General features: G+C 41.1%; 1 protein-coding gene across 5 annotated transcripts in view; it reads right to left on the bottom strand.

Annotated features, from left to right (window-relative positions):
- Positions 1 to 280: 280 nt before the first annotated feature.
- The window catches only part of ADAM11 (ADAM metallopeptidase domain 11), a 177,934-nt gene continuing 157,735 nt past the window's right edge, over positions 281 to 20,479 (bottom strand). For 2 of the 5 annotated variants that reach the window (XM_030221374.1, XM_030221370.1), the window contains exons 24-26: positions 9,567 to 9,681; positions 2,656 to 2,673; positions 281 to 1,026 (exon numbers count right to left, since the gene is read on the bottom strand). In XM_030221374.1, the coding sequence (XP_030077234.1) occupies positions 902 to 1,026; positions 2,656 to 2,673; positions 9,567 to 9,681 (258 nt within the window). In that variant the 3' untranslated portion in view covers positions 281 to 901. Of the gene's footprint in view, positions 1,027 to 2,289; positions 2,674 to 8,400; positions 8,492 to 8,518; positions 8,750 to 9,566; positions 9,682 to 20,479 lie in introns of those variants that run through there. The other 3 variants (XM_030221372.1, XM_030221371.1, XM_030221373.1) reach the window with 3 other exon arrangements.

Consider the following 20,479-nt stretch of genomic DNA (forward strand, 5'->3'; position numbering starts at 1 on the left):
TGTGGAGGAGACCTGAAAGCTAGACTTCAGCCCGACTCATACAAATTAAGGCAGACTTGGGGCCCCCGATGGTATGGGGGCCCAGGGCAATTGTCCTGTTGCCACCCCGTAATGCCGGCCCTGAAAGTGATACTTGCAATTTCTGAGACTTCTTCCTTCCTATTTGTGAATAATTTGCTTAAAAACTAATTATAGATACAGTGAAGTGCGATTTTTGTATGGTTTCATGTTTTATTTTTATTTCATGTGGCAAAGAAACCACATTTGAAAGCAAGTAAATTCCTTTTATCACAATCTATATACATCACCCACCACAGTTGTTACATTCAATTTATTTTATTTATACATATTAATAAAAAGATACATGTTTTTTTAATTTTAGCTTTGAATTTTCTTAGACGGGCTGCATTAAAACAGCAAGGGAAAAGAGCTGAAACAGTATGAATAAATGATCCTTCATGACTTTGTAGTTCAAAGGCAAAATGTCCACCACACCTCCGCCAGGCATGGAGAGATGTTGATAACAACTGGCCTGGCAGGTACAGGGTTTGCTTATCAGTCTTCCTCTGTGCATTCCTTGGTGGCAGAAATGCGAGGTGAATAGAAAATCATTGTAAAGGGAGGTATATTGTAGAAAAGAGCAGGGCAGCAACCCCATTTACTGAAAGGAAGATTGAACACTCCTTGAACCCCTACTGGGAATCAATTTGAAATCTGTACCATAGTGCAAGTTAATGAGAGAGGAAGCATATCCATCTGTCCCCCAGCAATCTTGGAAATGATATATCCGGAGAATGTTCAGAGCTCACTGAAGGTATTAGTCTCCCTTTCCCTCCCCCACCCCAATAAAGTTCATCTCGCCATAAAAAGATGCAGCTTATAAAGCACCGGAAGACTTGGTTCAATTCTGATTCTTAATCGTTTGCTGCTTTTTTTTAAATTTTGTTTTCTTGCAGTCATTTAAGCATTTTCTGACCCACAATGAGCCGTTCAGAGTAGAAGGAACACAATTAACCCCCTCCAGACCTGGAAGAGACAGAATAGTGAAAGATTTCAGCATCAGTTTGCATAGGGGACACATTGAGGGATGTGGAAAAAGGATATAAAGTATATCCAGACTACTACTTCGTGTAAAGCTGAACTTACTGTGCTACTCTAAATGTTTTAAACTGGCACTACCCTGCAGTAGGGCTGGCAAAAATACAAATTAAATTATATGTGTAGGAGTAAGCATTGATGTTAATTTGTATGACATTACAGCTTAGAGCAACTAGAGAAGAGCTTAGAGAATCTACTAAATTATGTGGCTAAGTTAACATGCTGAAAATAAATCCAGTTCCTGGACCAGATCTTTTGCTTTCCATTCTGTTGAGGAAGTGTCCACAACACCAGGGGATGATAGAGTAATAACCACACACTGACAACATCTAGTTGACAGACTTTGAGAGCCCAGGATTACACGGTTCCAAACTACTTATTTTTCTAATACTAGGGGCCCTGTTTACTAAGGTGCACTAACATTTTTAGTGCATGCTAAATACTAGAGACACCCATATCTTCCTAGGGGTGCCACTGAAAACGTTAGCGTGCTTATAGAATGGCTTCAAGGCCCTTGATATGCTTTTCCAGCAATGAGTGGGCCCAATAAGTTGAAAGAAGGCTATGGTGCCAGAGCCCAATAGAAGTTGGTTGTGATTGAGCTGCATGCCCAAAGGAGTAATAAAGTTTGAACTATTCAGTTCATACATGATTTGCATACTGAAACTGGTACCAGTACATGAGAATTTAATTTTTTTGTAAAGGCACACATCTGCTCAGTTTACTGATTTTTAAAAATCGCTTTTATATGCCATTCAGCACAGAAAACATTTGATTCAGTAACTGATATTACACACACTGACATGCTCTCATCTATTAATTTTTGTTCCTGAAACAATTACCCAGAGCTTTATTGTGGTGGTTTTCCTTACCTGGAAAAGCCTGCACTGTAGTGTTTAAAGTAGCAAAGGCACATGCAGTATAAGAATAAACACATGAAGCAGACAAGGAGCACATACCACTACTGCAGTAAAGGCTTTTGACATGACTATGAGTGTTCACACATTACATTTTCTCTAGCCGTGATTCCTAATGCCTGATTGAAATAGGCCAGCTTATTCGTAACAAGGAATGGAAAAACCATCTCCACCTTTGTTGAATCTCAGTTTTTTTTTTTTAAAGTCATGATGGGCTCTTTCACTCAGTAAGCTGAGTTCACTGGATCCCCACTGTGAACATGGATTTTATCAGTAGGAAGATACTTAGAGCAGAATAATCTTTGTAAGTCACTGGTTTATGGTTGGATTTCATAGAGAGGTAGGAAGGTCCTTTTTTATGTCATCAAAGCAACCTTTGTGTGTGACACTATATAACAGTACCTTTCCTTGGTCACCTAACCTTCCCCCTAAAGTAGAATATGGATATCAGCATAGAGTGGTCTACTAGATCTTAAAAATGAGATTTAAGAATTTAACATGAAAATGGGGGCCAGTATGCTGTCATCTGGACCTGCTCTGAGGAAGGCTGGGCCTCAGTGACATGGTGAGATGAGATGGAGACAGGCAACAGACAGATGAAAAGAGGCCTTTGCACTGCCCCTAGTAAGCTTGGTCATACCTTCCTCGCCGAATGTTTCTTTCCAAGGCAAGCATTAAAAGAAGGGGAGAAAAAAAAAGACAAGACTTTAATTAATCTCTTACATGATTCCAACCAAAGCAAACATCTTTGCACAGCAAAACCAGGCTTAATCTTCAGTCCTTCCCCTTTCTCCACCCATTCCCATGCTTTGTTGTCCTCTACTCAGGCTACATTTGATATTAAAGATGTGTTGCAGAAATCTAAAAGGGATGTTTGCAGAATTTTAAGAACATAGCACAGAAAGTAGGTGTGATCCAGGTAAATGCTGGAAACACTCCATTGAGTTTTTCAGCATAGTACTCTGATAAAATACCATAAAATCTGACTCCATGTTCTGAGGATTATTTTCAGTAAACCACTTAGTATACAGATTGTATGAGCTCTGTGTTTGGTTATTATGACTTTCATGATGTGGTTTTATCAATTTTCTTTACAGCTTTCTTCTAACACTGCAAATGAACCATAGTACTTCAGCGTACTGGAGTTCTTCATTTATTAGCTCTAGCAAGTAAGGCAGTTTTTAAGCTCCACTTAGGACCATGTCATGGATTTGAATCTGACTTATTTTTGAAAGCTTAGAAGGAAACAGTGATTAGCACTGACACATTTTTTTTTGTTACATTTGTACCCCACACTTTCCCACTCATGGCAGGCTCAATGCGGCTTACATATTATATACAGGTACTTATTTGTACCTGGGGCAATGGAGGGTTAAGTGACTTGCCTAGAGTCACAAGTAGCTGCCTTTGCCTGAAGTGGGAATCGAACTCAGTTCCCCAGGACCAGAGTCCACCACCCTAACCACTAGGCCACTCCTCCACTCCAAGATCTAAGTTCAGAGCTTGCACTGCACATACATGATTAGAAAGCAGGACTGAAACATAGGTTCTAGTCTCACCACTGACACAAATCAAATGCCGTTAGTCAAGCTGCTTAATCTGCCGCTCCTTGGCTCTAGACTCAGAGGAAGGACTTTTGCAAATGTAATTTATTCTACACCAATAGCACTCTTATTGTAAATCCATACCTAAACAGAAAACTGGGCTTGCTTATGACTCCTTTGCCATGCTGATGAGTTACAGTGATGCCAATATTTGACTCATGCACTTTAAAAAGAGAGATTCTGCACTCATGCAGGGGTGGGGGCGGGGAGAGGCTGAGAGAGAGAGAGCGAATCCATGCAGTTGCCATTGATTGAGCCCATTTGCAGCCACTACTACCTTAACCACACATCTTAAATAGAAAGCAAGGTACATGACTCATTTTCTGAGTCCTGCTGACTTTAGCACCATCCTGTCCGTGTTTGATATTTTCCAACTTCTTTGTTTATTTTTCTATTGGTTGACAGTTATTTAATATTTTGGACAAGCGTTAGCAAGCACTATCCTCTGTTTTGCCCTCTGTTTATAATGAATTCAGCTACTGAATCACTAAATCTATTGTAGTTGCTAAAGTCTGTTCTACATGCGAAGCCTGAAACAACTATTTTTTTAATCCCCACACCCTCACCCACTCCCAAGCACAAGTAGAGCTGTATGCATGTTTGACTTCACAAAAAGTCCGCTGACTTGAAGGACAGCTCTTTTGTCTTTTGCTAAGTATGGATTTTATGTGTAATATTCCCAGTCACTCATTTGGGGAGCACTCTCCTTTTTCTTTTCTTATGTCTTATATTGCATACTCTGAAATGCCACATTGCAGTTGGCACTGCTTTTGTTATCTCCTAAATATTTAAAGGAAATATTTTCACTGCTTTAAAACACTTGGGGGAGAAAGATGCTGCAAAAGGACTCTGGTTGGTTTGTAACACATGGTTAGCACAATCCAGCCACTGGCAAAACAATCTAACAAGCCACAGGTCACAAAAATGTACTAGTGATGCACTTGGGGTCTGCGGGTAAGATCCTTATCTCTGCAGGTTGGGATAGGATATTTGTTTTGGCACATTTGTCTTTGATAAAGCAGACTCTGTAGCTGGCAATGATCTGTGTTACTTACTATAGATTTTGGCACACTGTGTAGTATTTCCAGTAACCTTGCAAAGAGTATTTCAAGAAAAGAGATAACTCAGCCCATGCCATAGGCAGGCAGAATTTGGACATGAAATTCAAACAGTCAGTAGGAAAATTTGTGGTGATGTTTAGGGTGACCAAGACAGATAGGAAATGTATTTGCAGGGCCGGTATTTTGCCTTCATATCTGTTGTGTCATGTGTTTTTCATGTGTGATCAAGGTGCAGTATCCTGCTAGCGTGTAGTATTTGTAGCCCTTTTTGTTTTTTTTTCACGAGGTAGTGTATTGGTGTTTTAGAGCCTGGTGTAATTACAGTGCTGCCTTTCCACGCATAAGGTTGTAGCTCGTCCTGTCCTTGGAATTAGTGCTGTTATGGATTGGTAAGGTTATGAATGTGTTTTTGCACAAGTTTGTGTATTTATTTATTGCATTTGTATCCCACATTTTCCCACCTTTTTGCGGGTTCAGTGTGGCTTACAATAAGAAATGAATGATGGAAGTACAAATTGTTACAGATTGGTTATGGATTACATTGTGCAGAATTATGCGAGACAATCAAAGTGTCGTTAAGGAGTGCAACAATGGAACACAAACATTGAACATTGGAAGGAGACAATGGGAGCTTAAAGGGCAATACTAAGGCATAAACACATATGGTATACATATTTCTGTGAGTAAAGGTATGAGTGATGTGGGATTACGGGGGATGAGAGTTCAGAAGTGTATAGTGTTTTGCAGTGGAGAGATTGTGTGTCCGCACCTCTGACCCCCCGGGGTTATGAGAATTGGAACTACTAATTGTAGTGGACTTGAACTGAATAATTTCTGGGGAGGGGGGTTTCTTGATAGCATTGCGCTTATTATTTCAATCAGTTTTCCTGTACAAATTTAGCTTCATTTGTCTTTATTTGAAATTTCATAAATAAAAAAATGTTCTAAAAATTTAATAAACAATGGGGTGGAGCGGGGCGGGGCTAGGATGGGGCCCCACCAAATTGGTCTGCACAGGGCCTCGCACTTGCTAAGACCGGCCCTGTGTATTTGAAGATCGGTGAGGTAGAAATGCTTTTGCAGTTTTAGTCATCCTGCCCTTGGTGCAGAGGAGGAATAGTATTGCCTTTTTTTTTTTTGTATCTTGATTTTATCTGAATGATAATTCTTTATCATCCTGCTAGACCAGTCCAACATATTGGTTATAGGTGGCCTTCTACATCCCCCCAGCGACCCTCCCTTTTCAGCTCATGGCTGAACAGGGAGGGTCCCTGGGGGATGATAAAGGCTGCCTTCTCTCCTACCACAGTGTTTTCTGCCAGCAGATGGAAACAGTACACAACATTATCACTGCTACAAGGAATGGTGCAGCTCTGAACCATTAGTATTCTCTCAATTGGTGGCATGACACCCCACCTATGTGCATTACACTAATGCTTAGCTGAACTCGATAGTTGCTGACAGGACCGCCTGGTAGAGTCTGGGAGCTGGAAAAGGCAGGACCTGACTCGGACTGGTTGAAGCATAGGATTAGGCAGTGCCTAGCAGACTGGCTGGAACACCACAGGGGCGGTCTAGAGGTTGACCCTTAAAAAAGCCTTTTGGGGCCGGCCCAACAGTTGAGGCCAGGGAGTAGCTGGAACACCAAGGCTGGAGACGGGAACAAGCAGGGCTGGAAGCAGGAACTGGCCAGGCAACAAACACTAGAGAAGCACAACTCTGGAAGCCTGTTGCCAAAGAACTGGGGAAGCGTAGAGCACTATATATCCCTAGCCCGGAATTGAGGTCATCGGTCAGTGCCTCATGTACGGATATAAATGGGAAGTGCAGCAACCAGGAAGTAAAGAAAAAGATTCTCAGGGCTGGCATGCTGACAGATAGTGGCTTCCTGAACCAGGTGAGGGGACTGACAATTTCATTGCCACACATTAAAAAGTAGATGTACAAGCCAGAGAAGATTTTGCCTTAGTGAAACTGTCCCTTGATGCATCCTTAGGTACCTCCCACCTAGTTTGATATGGCTTGGGTACTTACCGCACATCTGGACTGGTCTAGGAGAATGATATGAGAAATGTTATTCTTACCTATTAATTTCTTTCTCATGAATCATACTAGATCAGTCCAGTAACTTCCTGGGAAGGCCATATGTTTTGGATGAGAGAACAGAGGTAGAAATATTTTCACTTTGTTCCCTATTATTAGGTTCTACTGAATTGGAGTTCTTCCTTTTTGTTTTTTGTAACTTAGCTGGTTTTATTCAGCTTTGACATTAGCATACTAGCAAGTTTAAAGACTGCAGTATTCTGTATAACAATGGTGGTGTCATTAGAAGAATTGTTTTCTGTCTCCAAGTAAGAATAAAATTCTCCATTCTTAAGATGTTGCTTGAATTACGTTGTTGCTGTGTGGTTAGCCACACTGATTCTTTTTTTGGAGGACAGCAGCATGTAGGGGCTAATTTTATAACCGAACACCAAGATGCTTTTTTGAGCATTTCATATATTAAAGCCTGCTACAAAGAAGTTGTAAATATGTGCATGTGTTCTTATAAAATGGGCATATAAATTGCAACTCTGCCCCAGCTCTGTGCAAATGGCACCATGGAAATGCCTAAGCACCATCTTGAAGCACATACTCATGCAATTTTTATAAGAGCTCATTTTTACATGGAAAACATGCTTCCTAAAAGTACCTCCAATCAGAGAATGAATGTAAAATATTTGAAATGAGCATTAGGAAGTTTGCTTATCCTCTTTCTTTAAAATGTGCAGCCAAGTAGATGTGACAGGAGGGAGACTAAAGCTAATACATTTTTAAAAGGTAAAGTTCCCTCTTTGGGTTCTCATTGAAAAAATATATATAATGATTTGAATTGGTTAATAATGTAGGAAGAACCTATACTGACATAGAAGATCTAATGCAAGTGAAAACAGAAACTGGAAGAAAACAGGTCACTGTGATAAACAATGGGCATTGGATAATATAAATATTATGGCTGAAATAACATATTGGACATGAAAGGTTATTGAATGGTGACTGGAAACAGAAATTGCAACTCTGAGAAAAATGTGCTCTGAAATGTGCCATATTACTGTGAAAATCTTGAGTCCATGTTGTGCAGGCTCAGGTTTTGCACTTGTTAAACTAGTGTTGCAGTTCAGCTGTATGCACAATAATTGCATCTCCAGGCCACAAGCAGCATCTTTGTTAAATCTGGTTATAGGTTACTGTTTCACTTTGCATAAAGGAAATATGGGCATGCAGAACAGAAAAGCGCTTCCCACACTTCATTTCTCAATGTGCCTCAGAATCTGATAGCCTCTCAGGAAGCTTCAGTTTTGATCCACTATAAAAGAAAACCAATGTAACATTTCTCACTACTATGGTGAGTTCACACACAGAAGGGCAATGTAGGAAGACTATTATTTTCCTAATTTTCTTTTCCTAATCAGTGACCTCAGTTTCCCACCTCAACCCCATTTCTTGCCAACCAATGATTTGCTTTGTTGAAATCACCATCCCATTTAATTAGTCTGGTCATAGCTCTTCACACTGTACTCCCCTTTTACCTAAAGAATTCAGATATGGACTAAAGCCAATTGTAAAATTTTTGGTTATGCTTACAGTGAAGTTTCCCATACCCTTATCAAACATGATACAAAGGAACCCTCAGTGTGGAGGTAAGAAAGCAATCAGGAGAAGACATGCGCTTTTGCTTACTTAAATCCCCATCCAGTCCCCCCCAGGACAATGGCAGCCACAAGAACAGCACCAGCAATGGCACCTATAATGATATTGGTGCCACTGGGACCTGTGACAGAGGAGGATAAGGGAAAACAAAGATCACAAGAACGCACATTGATAAAGGTACACAACAACTGATCCACATTTCTTTACTTGGAGAAAGATAAAAGAAGAAAACGCATGGTTTTGTCTGGCTTTGCAAATCAGTGTAAAGAAAAATCTTTGTTCTTAGGTATTACTTCTGTTTTTGGTGTGGGGATGCCCCGCAGTTTGCTTTAACTACTCCTCCTACTCTGCTATCATCAAATTTAGCCTCATGAAGTAACTGCAAGAGAAACACAAGTGAGAGAAAAACAGAAAGAGAGAGAGAATGTTGAATGTGGGCTGTGGATTCTGACACAAAAATATCGGCAAATTTTAACAGAAGATATAGATTCACCAGGATGCTCCTCTGCAAGTTGGTGACTTCTTGGGCTTCTAATTCTGCTACTTCATTGTAAATCAAAAGATAGTAACGCCATGGAATGAATAAGGATGGGATCCAATTCATGCTACACCTTCAAATTTTGCTTTCATGATTTTATTGTAAGCTCTCTGCTTGTATGAAATTATAGTCATAGGGATGCAAGGTCAACCAGTGAGCCTCAAGCAAAGAAAGACTATGTTGCTTATAAATGCAATGGATTGAAGTTAAATATGAGTATTTAAAAGCCATGACTCTCTCTTTTTTGTTAAAATTATATTCCACAACCATTGATATTTACTGTATGCATCCTGGGCTGAGAATGCTTTGAACAAATATGCAAAGCTGGATATACTGTGCTATACTGAACTGCTCCAGGCAATGTGAACTTGGTATAAACCAAATTAAAATTAAAACAAAATTGATGTTTTTTTTAATCACCTCCAGAGTACTTTTCTCCCTTTTTATTTTCAAGCTGTTCCCATACCTCAGGACCTTTAGTTCTCATAAATATCAAAAATAGCTCTATTACCCTGACAAGCCACAAAGGACAGGAACTTAGAAACCTTGCCAGTGTTTGTTCTGAAAACAAGTCTTTTAGCTCTTATATCTGTTAATAAAACCAAAAAACTTTAACCTGACATTTATTTTCCCTTGTAATAAAGACAGATAGACAAACCCTTGTACTTCTCAATCTCCCTTGTAGGGGCTGGCTGTGGCAGGGGGTCATAGATGCTGCAGTCCTTTCCTGTCCACTCAGAATTGCAGATACATTTCCCCTCGTTGCTGCAGACCTGAAATGAGTCATTAAAAATGGATAGGGAGAAAGAAGGCATTAAAGCAAGCTCACTGCATTACTAATGTACTTGTATGGAGAAATTAGGTCTTACTTGATAATTTTCTTTCCATTAGTCCTTCCCACTATTCCAGAACCTGTGGGAATAGCTGTGTCCATCAACCAGCAGGTGAAGATAGAGAACTGAAAACTGAGCTGAGACATCTCTCTCGACATCCAGTCCAGCTCCTCAGTATCTACGTAGATAAGCAGCTCAGAATAAACACAACTTCTTTAAACAATTCGCTAACCTAAACTAACCAGACGAGCAGACATGTCTGGATCTCTCTCATCTCTGGACACTTGTAGAGAACAAGAGAAATGCTGGAAGCACCATGCAAGGTGATATTCATTATTTTGACCCATTACTTTGCACCAAACAAACATCTCAGAAACCTCAGGTGGGCCTCTAGACTAGTAAGAAGGACTAATGGAGAGAAAATGATCAGGTAAGAGTTCATTTCTCATTCCACTACAAAGCTTCCTACTTTTCCAGAACCTGTGGGATGTTGAAAAGCAATCCTTAGAGTGGGTGGGATCCTGGCCCTGCCACCCTGAGGACTGAAGCCCCAAAACTGACTTCCGAGTGTACTGCAATATCCACCCTATAGTGCTTGGCAAACGTATGCAGCATCTACCACATTGCTGCCTTGCAAATATCTACTGGAGACAGTAAGGTAGTCTCCTCCCAGGATGTCACTGTATGCCTTTGTAGAATGAGCCCACAAGGCCTGAGAAGCCTGCTTCCCCACAAGCAAATAAGCTGACATGATAGTCCCCTTCAGCCATCTAGCAACTGTGGGCTTGGAAGCCATGAGGCCAAGCCTCTGTTTACCAAAAAATCACAGTCTGTCTGATTTGCAAAACTCATTCGTGACTTCCAGATATCTAATGAGGACTCTACAAACATCGAGAAACGTCAAGGAAGAATACTGAGCCTTTTCGTCATCTCTGTGAAAGGAGGGAAGCTCCACAGATTGGTTGAGATAAGATGCTGAAGAAAGGAAGGAACCGTGCGCAGGGTGACCCCTATCTCCAAAAGTGTAGAAAGGGATCTTGGCAAGAGAGAGCCTGAAACTTCAAAACCCTACATGCTGATGCAACAGCCACCAAGAACACTGTCTTTAGCATACAATCTTTCAAGGAGGCCTTCCAGAGTGGCTGAAAAGGGAGGCATCTGAAGAGCCCAAAGGACTAAATTAAGGTTCCACTGTGGACATGACATACGAAAGGGAAGTTGCAAACAGGCTGCTGCCAGCAAGGATTGAATGATATCTGGGTAAGCCAGAAGAGACGTCTTCTAGGGCCAAAGACATAATCTGAACCTTTAGAGAACCCAATGCCAATACTTTCTGAAGACCTGCCTGGAGAAACGCTAAGATGTGTGCAATCTGAGCAGAGAAGGGAGAAAGTCTGCACTCAGAACACCAGCCCTTGAACGTCCTCCACACCCTTGCATACCATGGATGTAGAGTATTTCCAAGCCTGAAGCCAAGGCAGCAATGGCCAAATCAGAATAACCTTTTAATCTCAACCGAGCCTTTCAATGACCAAGCCATAAGACCAAAAGGGCACGAATCCTCCATAAGCACAGGACCTTGTTTCAGTAGGCTGTGCACCTGTGAAAGATGGAGAAGACCCCCATCCAGCCATCGAATCAGGTATGCATACCACAGCCTTCACAGCCAATCCGGGGCTACAAGAATTATTTGACCCTGGTACAATGAAATCCTTTACAACATAATGTACCATGGACCAAGGAGGGATGACACACAGTAGATGTCACTGGCCAGGGCTGCAATAGAGCACTGAGACTGGTTCTATCCAACAGCTGAAGAACTTGGACGCTTTGGCATTGCTTTTCACCACCATCAAGTCCAGAAGTGGAGAACCCCATCGGCCACTATCAGCTGAAAACCCTGGCTGGATAGTTCCCATTCTCCAGGGTTCAAGGGGTGCTTCTGCTAACCGTTTCCTCTGCATCCTGTGGGATTCCTGACTTGCATGCACTGCAAAGCCCTGATGCTGGCCAGTGGGTCTCACAGCAGGAGCACCACTTAACTGCCTCTGCGGGAGTCACCATTCACCCCAACTGTCACCTGCGCAGCATACCATGTCCCAAACAGTGAGTCAGGATCCCTCCCCTGCACCAAATAGAACTTGCAGCCCTCCAAGTGGTTCTGAGTCAAACTTCAGTCGAACTTACCACTGCTGGCTGCTCTCCGCAAGCTTACAGTTTCCTCAAGTCTTACCACAGTTGCGAAAGTATCAGGACTGATACTTTGTCCCATGCTCTCCAGTAAACCTCTTTCCTTCGTTTTTAAAAGTCTGTTATGCTGGAAAAGGAGAGCTCCACAGGCCACAGGTGAGAATTTAAGGGAGGAAAGAAGTAAATTCACAGGGCACCACAGACAGAGATCTGAAGACTTCCAGATATGACTCTGCAGACTCAGGCCACCCACAAAGCTCAACTGGGGACCAGTTGACCAACTGAACCAGGAGCAAATCACTCAGAACCAGAGGCTGAAAAGTGTGTCCATGCACCTGCTGGAGATAGAAAATACTGATGAGCTGGAAAGGATTGCAAGAGAGATATGTCTTGGCTCAGTTTTCAGTTCTTTATCTCCACCTGCTGGTTGATGGACACAACTATGCGCCCAGGTTCTGGAATAGTGGGAAGCTACATAATGGAAACAATTGTTGCAATGAAATGTCTTTATTCAATGTAAATATGATGTACTTGACCATCTTCTGAATGGTTGCTGAGTGTTCTTATGCTAACTGTATATATTGTACATCCTACAACAATTTCTTCCATTTTAAACATATGACTTGTTTGCCATTTTTTTCTACTTCTGTTTTTGGCTATGCAGTTTCCTCCTACTTTTCTAGGCTTCCAATTACAAGGACTTTAATCTGGCACCACACACTTTTACTTGCCGCTACTTATGGATACATCCCCTATTTTATATTCCTTCCTAACTTAATTTAGTTGTTACAGTGACAGACCTTACACCTGTGATGAGTTTTGTTTATCTGGAGCTCTGCAAATATGAACCCTAAATCTTTTAGGAGGGTATTTCTATAAGGAGCCATCTAGGTTTAGATGTCAGAAAGATGTGTTAATGACCTCTAATAAAATACTGACTCACAATGCTTCTGCTGGTGTGTACTATGCCAATGGGCAAAGAGTCACATGTATGTAAGCAAATTATGGAATACTATAATTTATGCGTAGTCGTGCATATATCTAGGCACAGGCATCGACACCAACTACAGGGCCGGTGTATGTGGTTGCGCCCAGATGTACGTGCACATACTCTGCCACTTGTGCTAGTATTCCGTAAAGAAAAGTAGGCTCCTACTTTTCTTTATAGAATTACCCCCTAGGTATTATATGATAACTGAGTCCAACCACAACAGGGGCTGTAAACTCTGTCTCTGTAGCATTTGCTTATGCAACAAATGGAAAACCTGAGCCAGGAATTGAACCCAGGTTTTCCTTAAGGCAATGCATATCCTCCAAGGACAATCAGGATATCAAGTTATCACAGATGGTTGCAGTCATCTGATGGAGTCCACAGGGGGGAAAAGCTTCTCCATCTCAATAATCTTTGAGAAGCAGCACCATGCATCCATGTCACTACCTGCCTGCTGCTGTGTTGCGTGGGGACTACCTCAGTCTTCATTTTGCCACAGAGCTGTTCATTTGCATCATTTGGCACTGCCCTTCAAAGTTGTCTGACATGAGTTTTCTTCTTTTTTTTTCTCAGCTGTTGTTGCTTTTTTGCAGGTCCTTTAGTGTACCTTGTAATTCCTTAGGTAGATTTTTGGCCACATTTTAAAGATTCCTTTTTTCTGCCTCTCCCCAATCAGGCATATTTTTCAGCAGGCCTCAGGCATTCCCATCAGATCTCTTTAATCACTGAGTCATTTAATTTCACTGTAGCTGTCTTTTTTGGTTATAAGTCCTTGAAAAAAAGGCCCCCACTGACTTTAAAAAGTGCACCTATTGCAGCAAGAACATATCCGCTATAGATTCCCATAACTAGTTCTTGGCCTGACCATGAGCCCTCTTTAATATAATTTGTGTTCACAGATGTCAAAGAGAGGCCTTCATGGCCATGAACAATAGCTAGAATGAATTTTTGGTGCTCCAATCCATCAATGTCCACATCGGAGGTGTCAGTCTGTATAGGTCCACGAGCTACAATAGATGCTGGGGATGCATTGGCATCTTGAGTACATCAACCACCCCCACATTAAGCATCAAGGTCAGACATTCACCAAATTCTGCCTGAAGCAGGAGGATTCATCCTCTTCTTCACTGACATCGAGCAGCTCACAATGTCTAATGTCCTCCAGAGGGCAGGGTGCATCAACATTGCACCCTTTTGGAGCATGACATTGAGGCACTGAGATCACCAGTACTCGCAAAGCAGCCCTGCCAGAGGAATTGTTCATCCTCCTCAGTTCCAATTGTTGGACTATATGTCTAAACTGACCAACCTCATGTTATGCGCTGGGCCTTTCCCTCCAACATCCCAACGATGTTTCTGGGTGCCTAATTCCAAATCCATACTGTCTAGGTGTTCATGGGCAGCCTCTGTTCTATTCTATATTTTCACATCAACTACAACTTTCATCACCGGTCAAACCTCAGACATGAGTTCCAAAGTCCAGGCTGAGCTTACTGAAGGGCTTGGTGGGGCCATTTGAGTCACCCTCTTGGTTGGTGCTCCCTGCGGCATTACATTTTCTTTGCAGGGCTGTTTTGATGCCATAGCAAAGACAGTACCTTTCAAAATTGCACCCCAACAAGGCCCACAGGAGCAGCTAAGCTATGGTACAATTTCAACCCCTATCTGGCAAAAATATAAAGAGCATGTGACTGTTTTCAGTGGGAAGACAGATGAGCCAAGCAGGCTGCCTCTGTTCTTGCTCTGGGCATCACGTTTTATGAAGAGCACTTTGCTCTGGTGGTTGAAGTTGTGATACTCTTCCATTTAGATTATTGTAATTCAATCTATATAGATCTACCTCGGAAGTCATCAATTAAATTACTTCAGAATACAGCAGCAAGAATGATTTTTAGATGTGCTAAATACGAAAGAGCATCTCTTTTGTTAAGGAATCTTCATTGGCTCCCAATATAAGTAAGGATTAGACTTCCTTGTTTTGTTTACAACGATTGGTATTGCTTGACTCCAGATTTTCTGATTAATCTATTGAAATTCTCTCCTTCCAATTATGAATGTAGTTCAAAAAATAATTTTCTACTTTTTTCCTTTCACCCACTGGTTTTCGATATAATAGACATTGTCAAACCTCTTTTTTTTTTTTGTTTCCGTTTGGAATGATTAGCTTTTAAAATTAAGAATGGATTCTTATTCTTTTATGGTTATCAATAGAAATCAAACAAAATAAAACATGGAAAAGAAAATAAGATGATACCTTTTTTATTGGACATAACTTAATACATTTCTTGATTAGCTTTCGAAGGTTGCCCTTCTTCCTCAGATCGGAAATAAGCAAATGTGCTAGCTGACAGTGTATGTAAGTGAAAACATTCAAGCATTGCTATGACAGTCTGACAGAGTGGGAGGAGGGGGGTGGGTAGGAAGTATGCATGGGGACATCAAAGCATATCATTGATATTCTAACAGGGTGGGTGTGGATAGGTGAGGGGAGGGTGATCAACAGAGACATACAGCTTTATGGTTTATAATGGGCTAGGAACCCCAGATCCTTGTTAAGTCCTTTCTGTTGGGTGTTAAAATATTCAATCATTCTGACTTCAAAGGTCTTACGTTCTTGTATGGTTTTAAAGTTACCTTTGAGGATTCTCACTGTGAAATCACTGGTACAGTGTCCTGGTCCTGTAAAATGTTGACCAACAGGCGTGGGAACCCTGCTGGCACCAGTATTGTTCATATGATGTCTATGTAAATTGAGTCTTGTCTTAAGCATCTGGCCTGTTTCTCCAATATAGCATCCTTCGTTACATTTTTTACACTGAATGATATATACCACATTGGAAGATGAGCAAGTGAAAGATCCCTTTATGTTGAATATCTTTCCTTTGTGGATGACTTTGGGGTCCTGTGAAATATTTTGGCATAGTTTGCAACTGGATAAATTACAGGGAAGTGTGCCCTTCTGTTCCTTTTCAGTCTGTGAAGGAAGTTTACTTCTGATTAGCTTGTGTTTTAAATTGGGTGGCTGTCGGAAGGCCAGTACTGGTGGGGATGGGAATATCTCTTTCAGTAATTCATCCTCCTGGAGTACAGGTTGTAGATCTCTTATGATTTTCCTCAGTTTTTCCAGCTCTGGATTGTATGTCACTACAAGCGGGATTCTGTCTGTGGATTTTTTCTTTTTGTACTGTAGCAGATTCTCCCTGGGTGTTTTGAGGGAGGAGGCAATATTCTTGTAGATTATTTTGGGGTAGTAGCCCTTCTGTTTGAAGGATTCAGTCAGGGTTTTAAGGTGTCTGTCTCTGTCCCCTTGTGAACCAACTTAAAGAGGACCTACATAACATCCAAGGAGAAAAACAATACATTGCTATCCGCAAAAAGGAAATAAAGCTATATTCTCTTCTTCAAAATCAAAGAGAGAGAAACTGCTTATCCTTGAATAGCTACAGCTCTGCAGAACCAACAGCTCCAGACACTTTGGAGACACTTGGATACACATCTGGGGCATGTGAAAATCAGAGCCCAAACAAACCAGGGAATACTGATCACACCTTTACAGATGCAAACCAAATGGGGATAATAAACCTCTCGAACCATCAATTATCACAACATGAGATCTCTGTGCTTTCCAAAGGGCTCTCATTCTGCCCATCGAATAACCTAGATGAAATCCAGCTATATTCAGACCTAGAAGAATTCTTCAGAAAAATGCGTCTTAAAGCACATTTCCACAATAGAGAGACATCAAATGATCCGAAATACAGTCTTAAACAGAAGAACACTTATTTCACCCCACAGGAGGGACAAAACTACAAACTGGATAATTACATAGAAAGTTTCAGACATAGGGTTAAATCACAACTCTCCAACAAACAAAAAAGAATTCTGTACAATCTTACCCCACCAGAAAGAGCGGCCATAAGAACCCTACAAACTAACGAATGCATTATCATCAAACCCGCAGACAAAGGAGGCGCAGTGGTAATTATGGACATACAAAAATACATTGAAGAGGGGCACAGACAGCTCTCAGACAATAAATACTACAGGAAACTAACTGAGGACTCCACACAGGATTACACAAAACAGCTGAAAGACCTTATCAAAACATTTCCTACACAAGCGCAACCTCACCTGAAGAAACTCATACCAAATCAACCTTCCGTGGGCACATTTTACATGCTACCCAAGATCCACAAACTGGGAAACCCTGGCAGACCAATCATATCAGGTATTGGCACACTCACGGAAGAAATATCTGGATTCATAGAGGGAATTCTGAAACCTCTCGTACACAAAACTAACAGCTTCATACAAGACACCACAGACTTTCTGAATAAATTGAAAAATATCAAGCAACTACCACCTAACACCCTTCTGGTCACGATGGATGTAGAATCACTATACAGCAACATTCCACATGCAGATGGCATAGCTGCATGTGGAAGACTCCTAAAAAAATCCACACTGGACCATCAATACTCACCAGAAACTATTACAAAATTAATCAAATTCATCTTAACTCACAACTACTTCCACTTTAACAATGATATCTATCTGCAAATAATGGGCACCAGGACAGCACCCCAATATGCCAACCTTTTTATGGCTGAGCTGGAAGAGACATTTCTGAATACACACCAGACCAAACCTCTAAAATACTACCGGTACATCGATGACATTTTTATGATTTGGACGGAGGGTGAAGAAACTCTGAAACAATTTTATTCTGCATTCAATACATACCATCCTACAATCAGATTCAAAATTGACTACTCCCCAGAAAAAGTCAATTTTTTGGACACCACGGTCTCAATCAGTGATGGCTGTATACAAACATCTATATACAAGAAACCCACAGACAGATGTAGCTACCTCCACAACTCCAGCTTCCATCCTTCACATACAAAAAGATCCATCATTTACAGCCAAGCCACAAGATACCACCGTATCTGCTCTGACCCAGGGGACAGAGACAGACACCTTAAAACCCTGACTGAATCCTTCAAACAGAAGGGCTACAACCCCAAAATAATCTCCAAGAATATTGCCTCCTCCCTCAAAACACCCAGGGAGAATCTGCTACAGTACAAAAAGAAAAAATCCACAGACAGAATCCCGCTTGTAGTGACATACAATCCAGAGCTGGAAAAACTGAGGAAAATCATAAGAGATCTACAACCTATACTCCAGGAGGATGAATTACTGGAAGAGATATTCCCATCCCCATCAGTACTGGCCTTCCGACAGCCACCCAATTTAAAACACAAGCTAATCAGAAGTAAACTTCCTTCACAGACTGAAAAGGAACAGAAGGGCACACTTCCCTGTAATTTATCCAGTTGCAAACTATGCCAAAATATTTCACAGGACCCCAAAGTCATCCACAAAGGAAAGATATTCAACATAAAGGGATCTTTCACTTGCTCATCTTCCAATGTGGTATATATCATTCAGTGTAAAAAATGTAACGAAGGATGCTATATTGGAGAAACAGGCCAGATGCTTAAGACAAGATTCAATTTACATAGACATCATATGAACAATACTGGTGCCAGCAGGGTTCCCACGCCTGTTGGTCAACATTTTACAGGACCAGGACACTGTACCAGTGATTTCACAGTGAGAATCCTCAAAGGTAACTTTAAAACCATACAAGAACGTAAGACCTTTGAAGTCAGAATGATTGAATATTTTAACACCCAACAGAAAGGACTTAACAAGGATCTGGGGTTCCTAGCCCATTATAAACCATAAAGCTGTATGTCTCTGTTGATCACCCTCCCCTCACCTATCCACACCCACCCTGTTAGAATATCAATGATATGCTTTGATGTCCCCATGCATACTTCCTACCCACCCCCCTCCTCCCACTCTGTCAGACTGTCATAGTAATGCTTGAATGTTTTCACTTATATACACTGTCAGCTAGCACATTTGCTTATGTCCGATCTGAGGAAGAAGGGCAACCTTCGAAAGCTAATCAAGAAATGTATTAAGTTATGTCCAATAAAAAAGGTATCATCTTATTTTCTTTTCCATGTTTTATTTTGTTTGATTTCTATTGATAACCTTAAGAGTGGACTAACACGGCTACCACACTCCTCTACTTATTCTTTTATGAAAAGGATAAACTTATCTTTTTGATAAATTTCTGTCAGTTTAGATTTATGACTGTATTAGTATATACTAGCTTTACATATAATTATTTTATTGTATCTTCAGTCCATTTTCTCCTTTTATGGGCTTAATATCTTTTTTGTAAACTGCTCAGAACCAGCAGCATTGAGCAGTCAAGAAATTCCTAGATTAGATTTGATTAGAATATTGATGAGGGGTCAGAATGTATCTTGGCTCAATGTGATGTAGTGGTTTCCACACTGTCTATGTCGACGCATCAAGAACTCCAACTGGTCCTTGAAACTTATGCACTGAATAGAGATGAGACACCAAACGCTGAGATCTCACAGGACCTCGGATTCGATATTTGCTGCATTAGTTCCTATCTTCAGTGTATCAGGGGAGGAAATTTCACTGAGGCATTAAAGTTCATCTGAGCCTCCATGCCCTCATTCAAGACCTTCAGACACCGATCAAGCCAAGCAGAGACCCAGATATCTTCTTTGGTGTTTAACTCTGAGTCTAATACTGAGCATTCCTGAGATTCTGACTATGAACCAGCCAGATTCTCTGATGATGAGGGTTTGACTGGTTTACCAACTCTACTTTATGAAAGGAGAAAGCCCTTACCTGAGAAACTCTTCTTTATTGATTTTATTAAGGAAATGGTTGAAGTTGTTCCATTTAAGTTAAAGACAGAGGAGGAATTCAGGGCAGAATCATTGGGTATCCTCTAATTCTTCATTCCAGGAGGCTGTGACTGTGCCCAGTCACAGAATCTTCAAGGATGTTTGGATCAGAATACTGGAGACCCCTCTCGGTTTATCCTCTAAACAAAAAAGTTGACTATGTACAAAATTCAGAAGGTGCCCAGATTTAAAAAGCAGCACATTCCTAAATCATTGCACAAGGGAGGAGTAGCCTAATGGTTAGTGCAGTGGCCTGAGAAGTATATATGGACTATCTGCTCATCTGTCTGGTACTTCCTCCCATATTTTGTTATTTGTGCTTTGTGGGCTTCCTCTTGGTTTTCTCTTCGTGCTGAGAACCAGGAAAACCAGGTTTGATTCACACTGCAGCTCTTTGTGACTCTGGGCAAGTCACTTAACTCTCCATTGCCCCAGGTACTATATAATATGTAAACTGCTTTGATTGTAATCACAGAAAGGCAGTATATCAAATCCTATTCCCTTTCATCACTGCATGGTGGTTGAATCCACTCTGAAGAGTTCCAAATCTCATTCTTCCATGGCCCCAGGGAGACAGGCTCCAACATTGGTGTCTATTAAGAGGTTCAGACCTTTATGCTTACTTTCTGCACAGCTTCTTAACATCTCCTCATTGGTATGTACATACAAAACCAAATACCAGATAGCGGAGTTTGTAGATACTCTCTTTCATGGGAACCCCCCCCCCCCCCCCAAAAAAAAAAAAATAAAA

Source organism: Microcaecilia unicolor, chromosome 12 (genome assembly GCF_901765095.1).
Source record: "Microcaecilia unicolor chromosome 12, aMicUni1.1, whole genome shotgun sequence".
Classification (NCBI taxonomy): domain Eukaryota; kingdom Metazoa; phylum Chordata; class Amphibia; order Gymnophiona; family Siphonopidae; genus Microcaecilia; species Microcaecilia unicolor.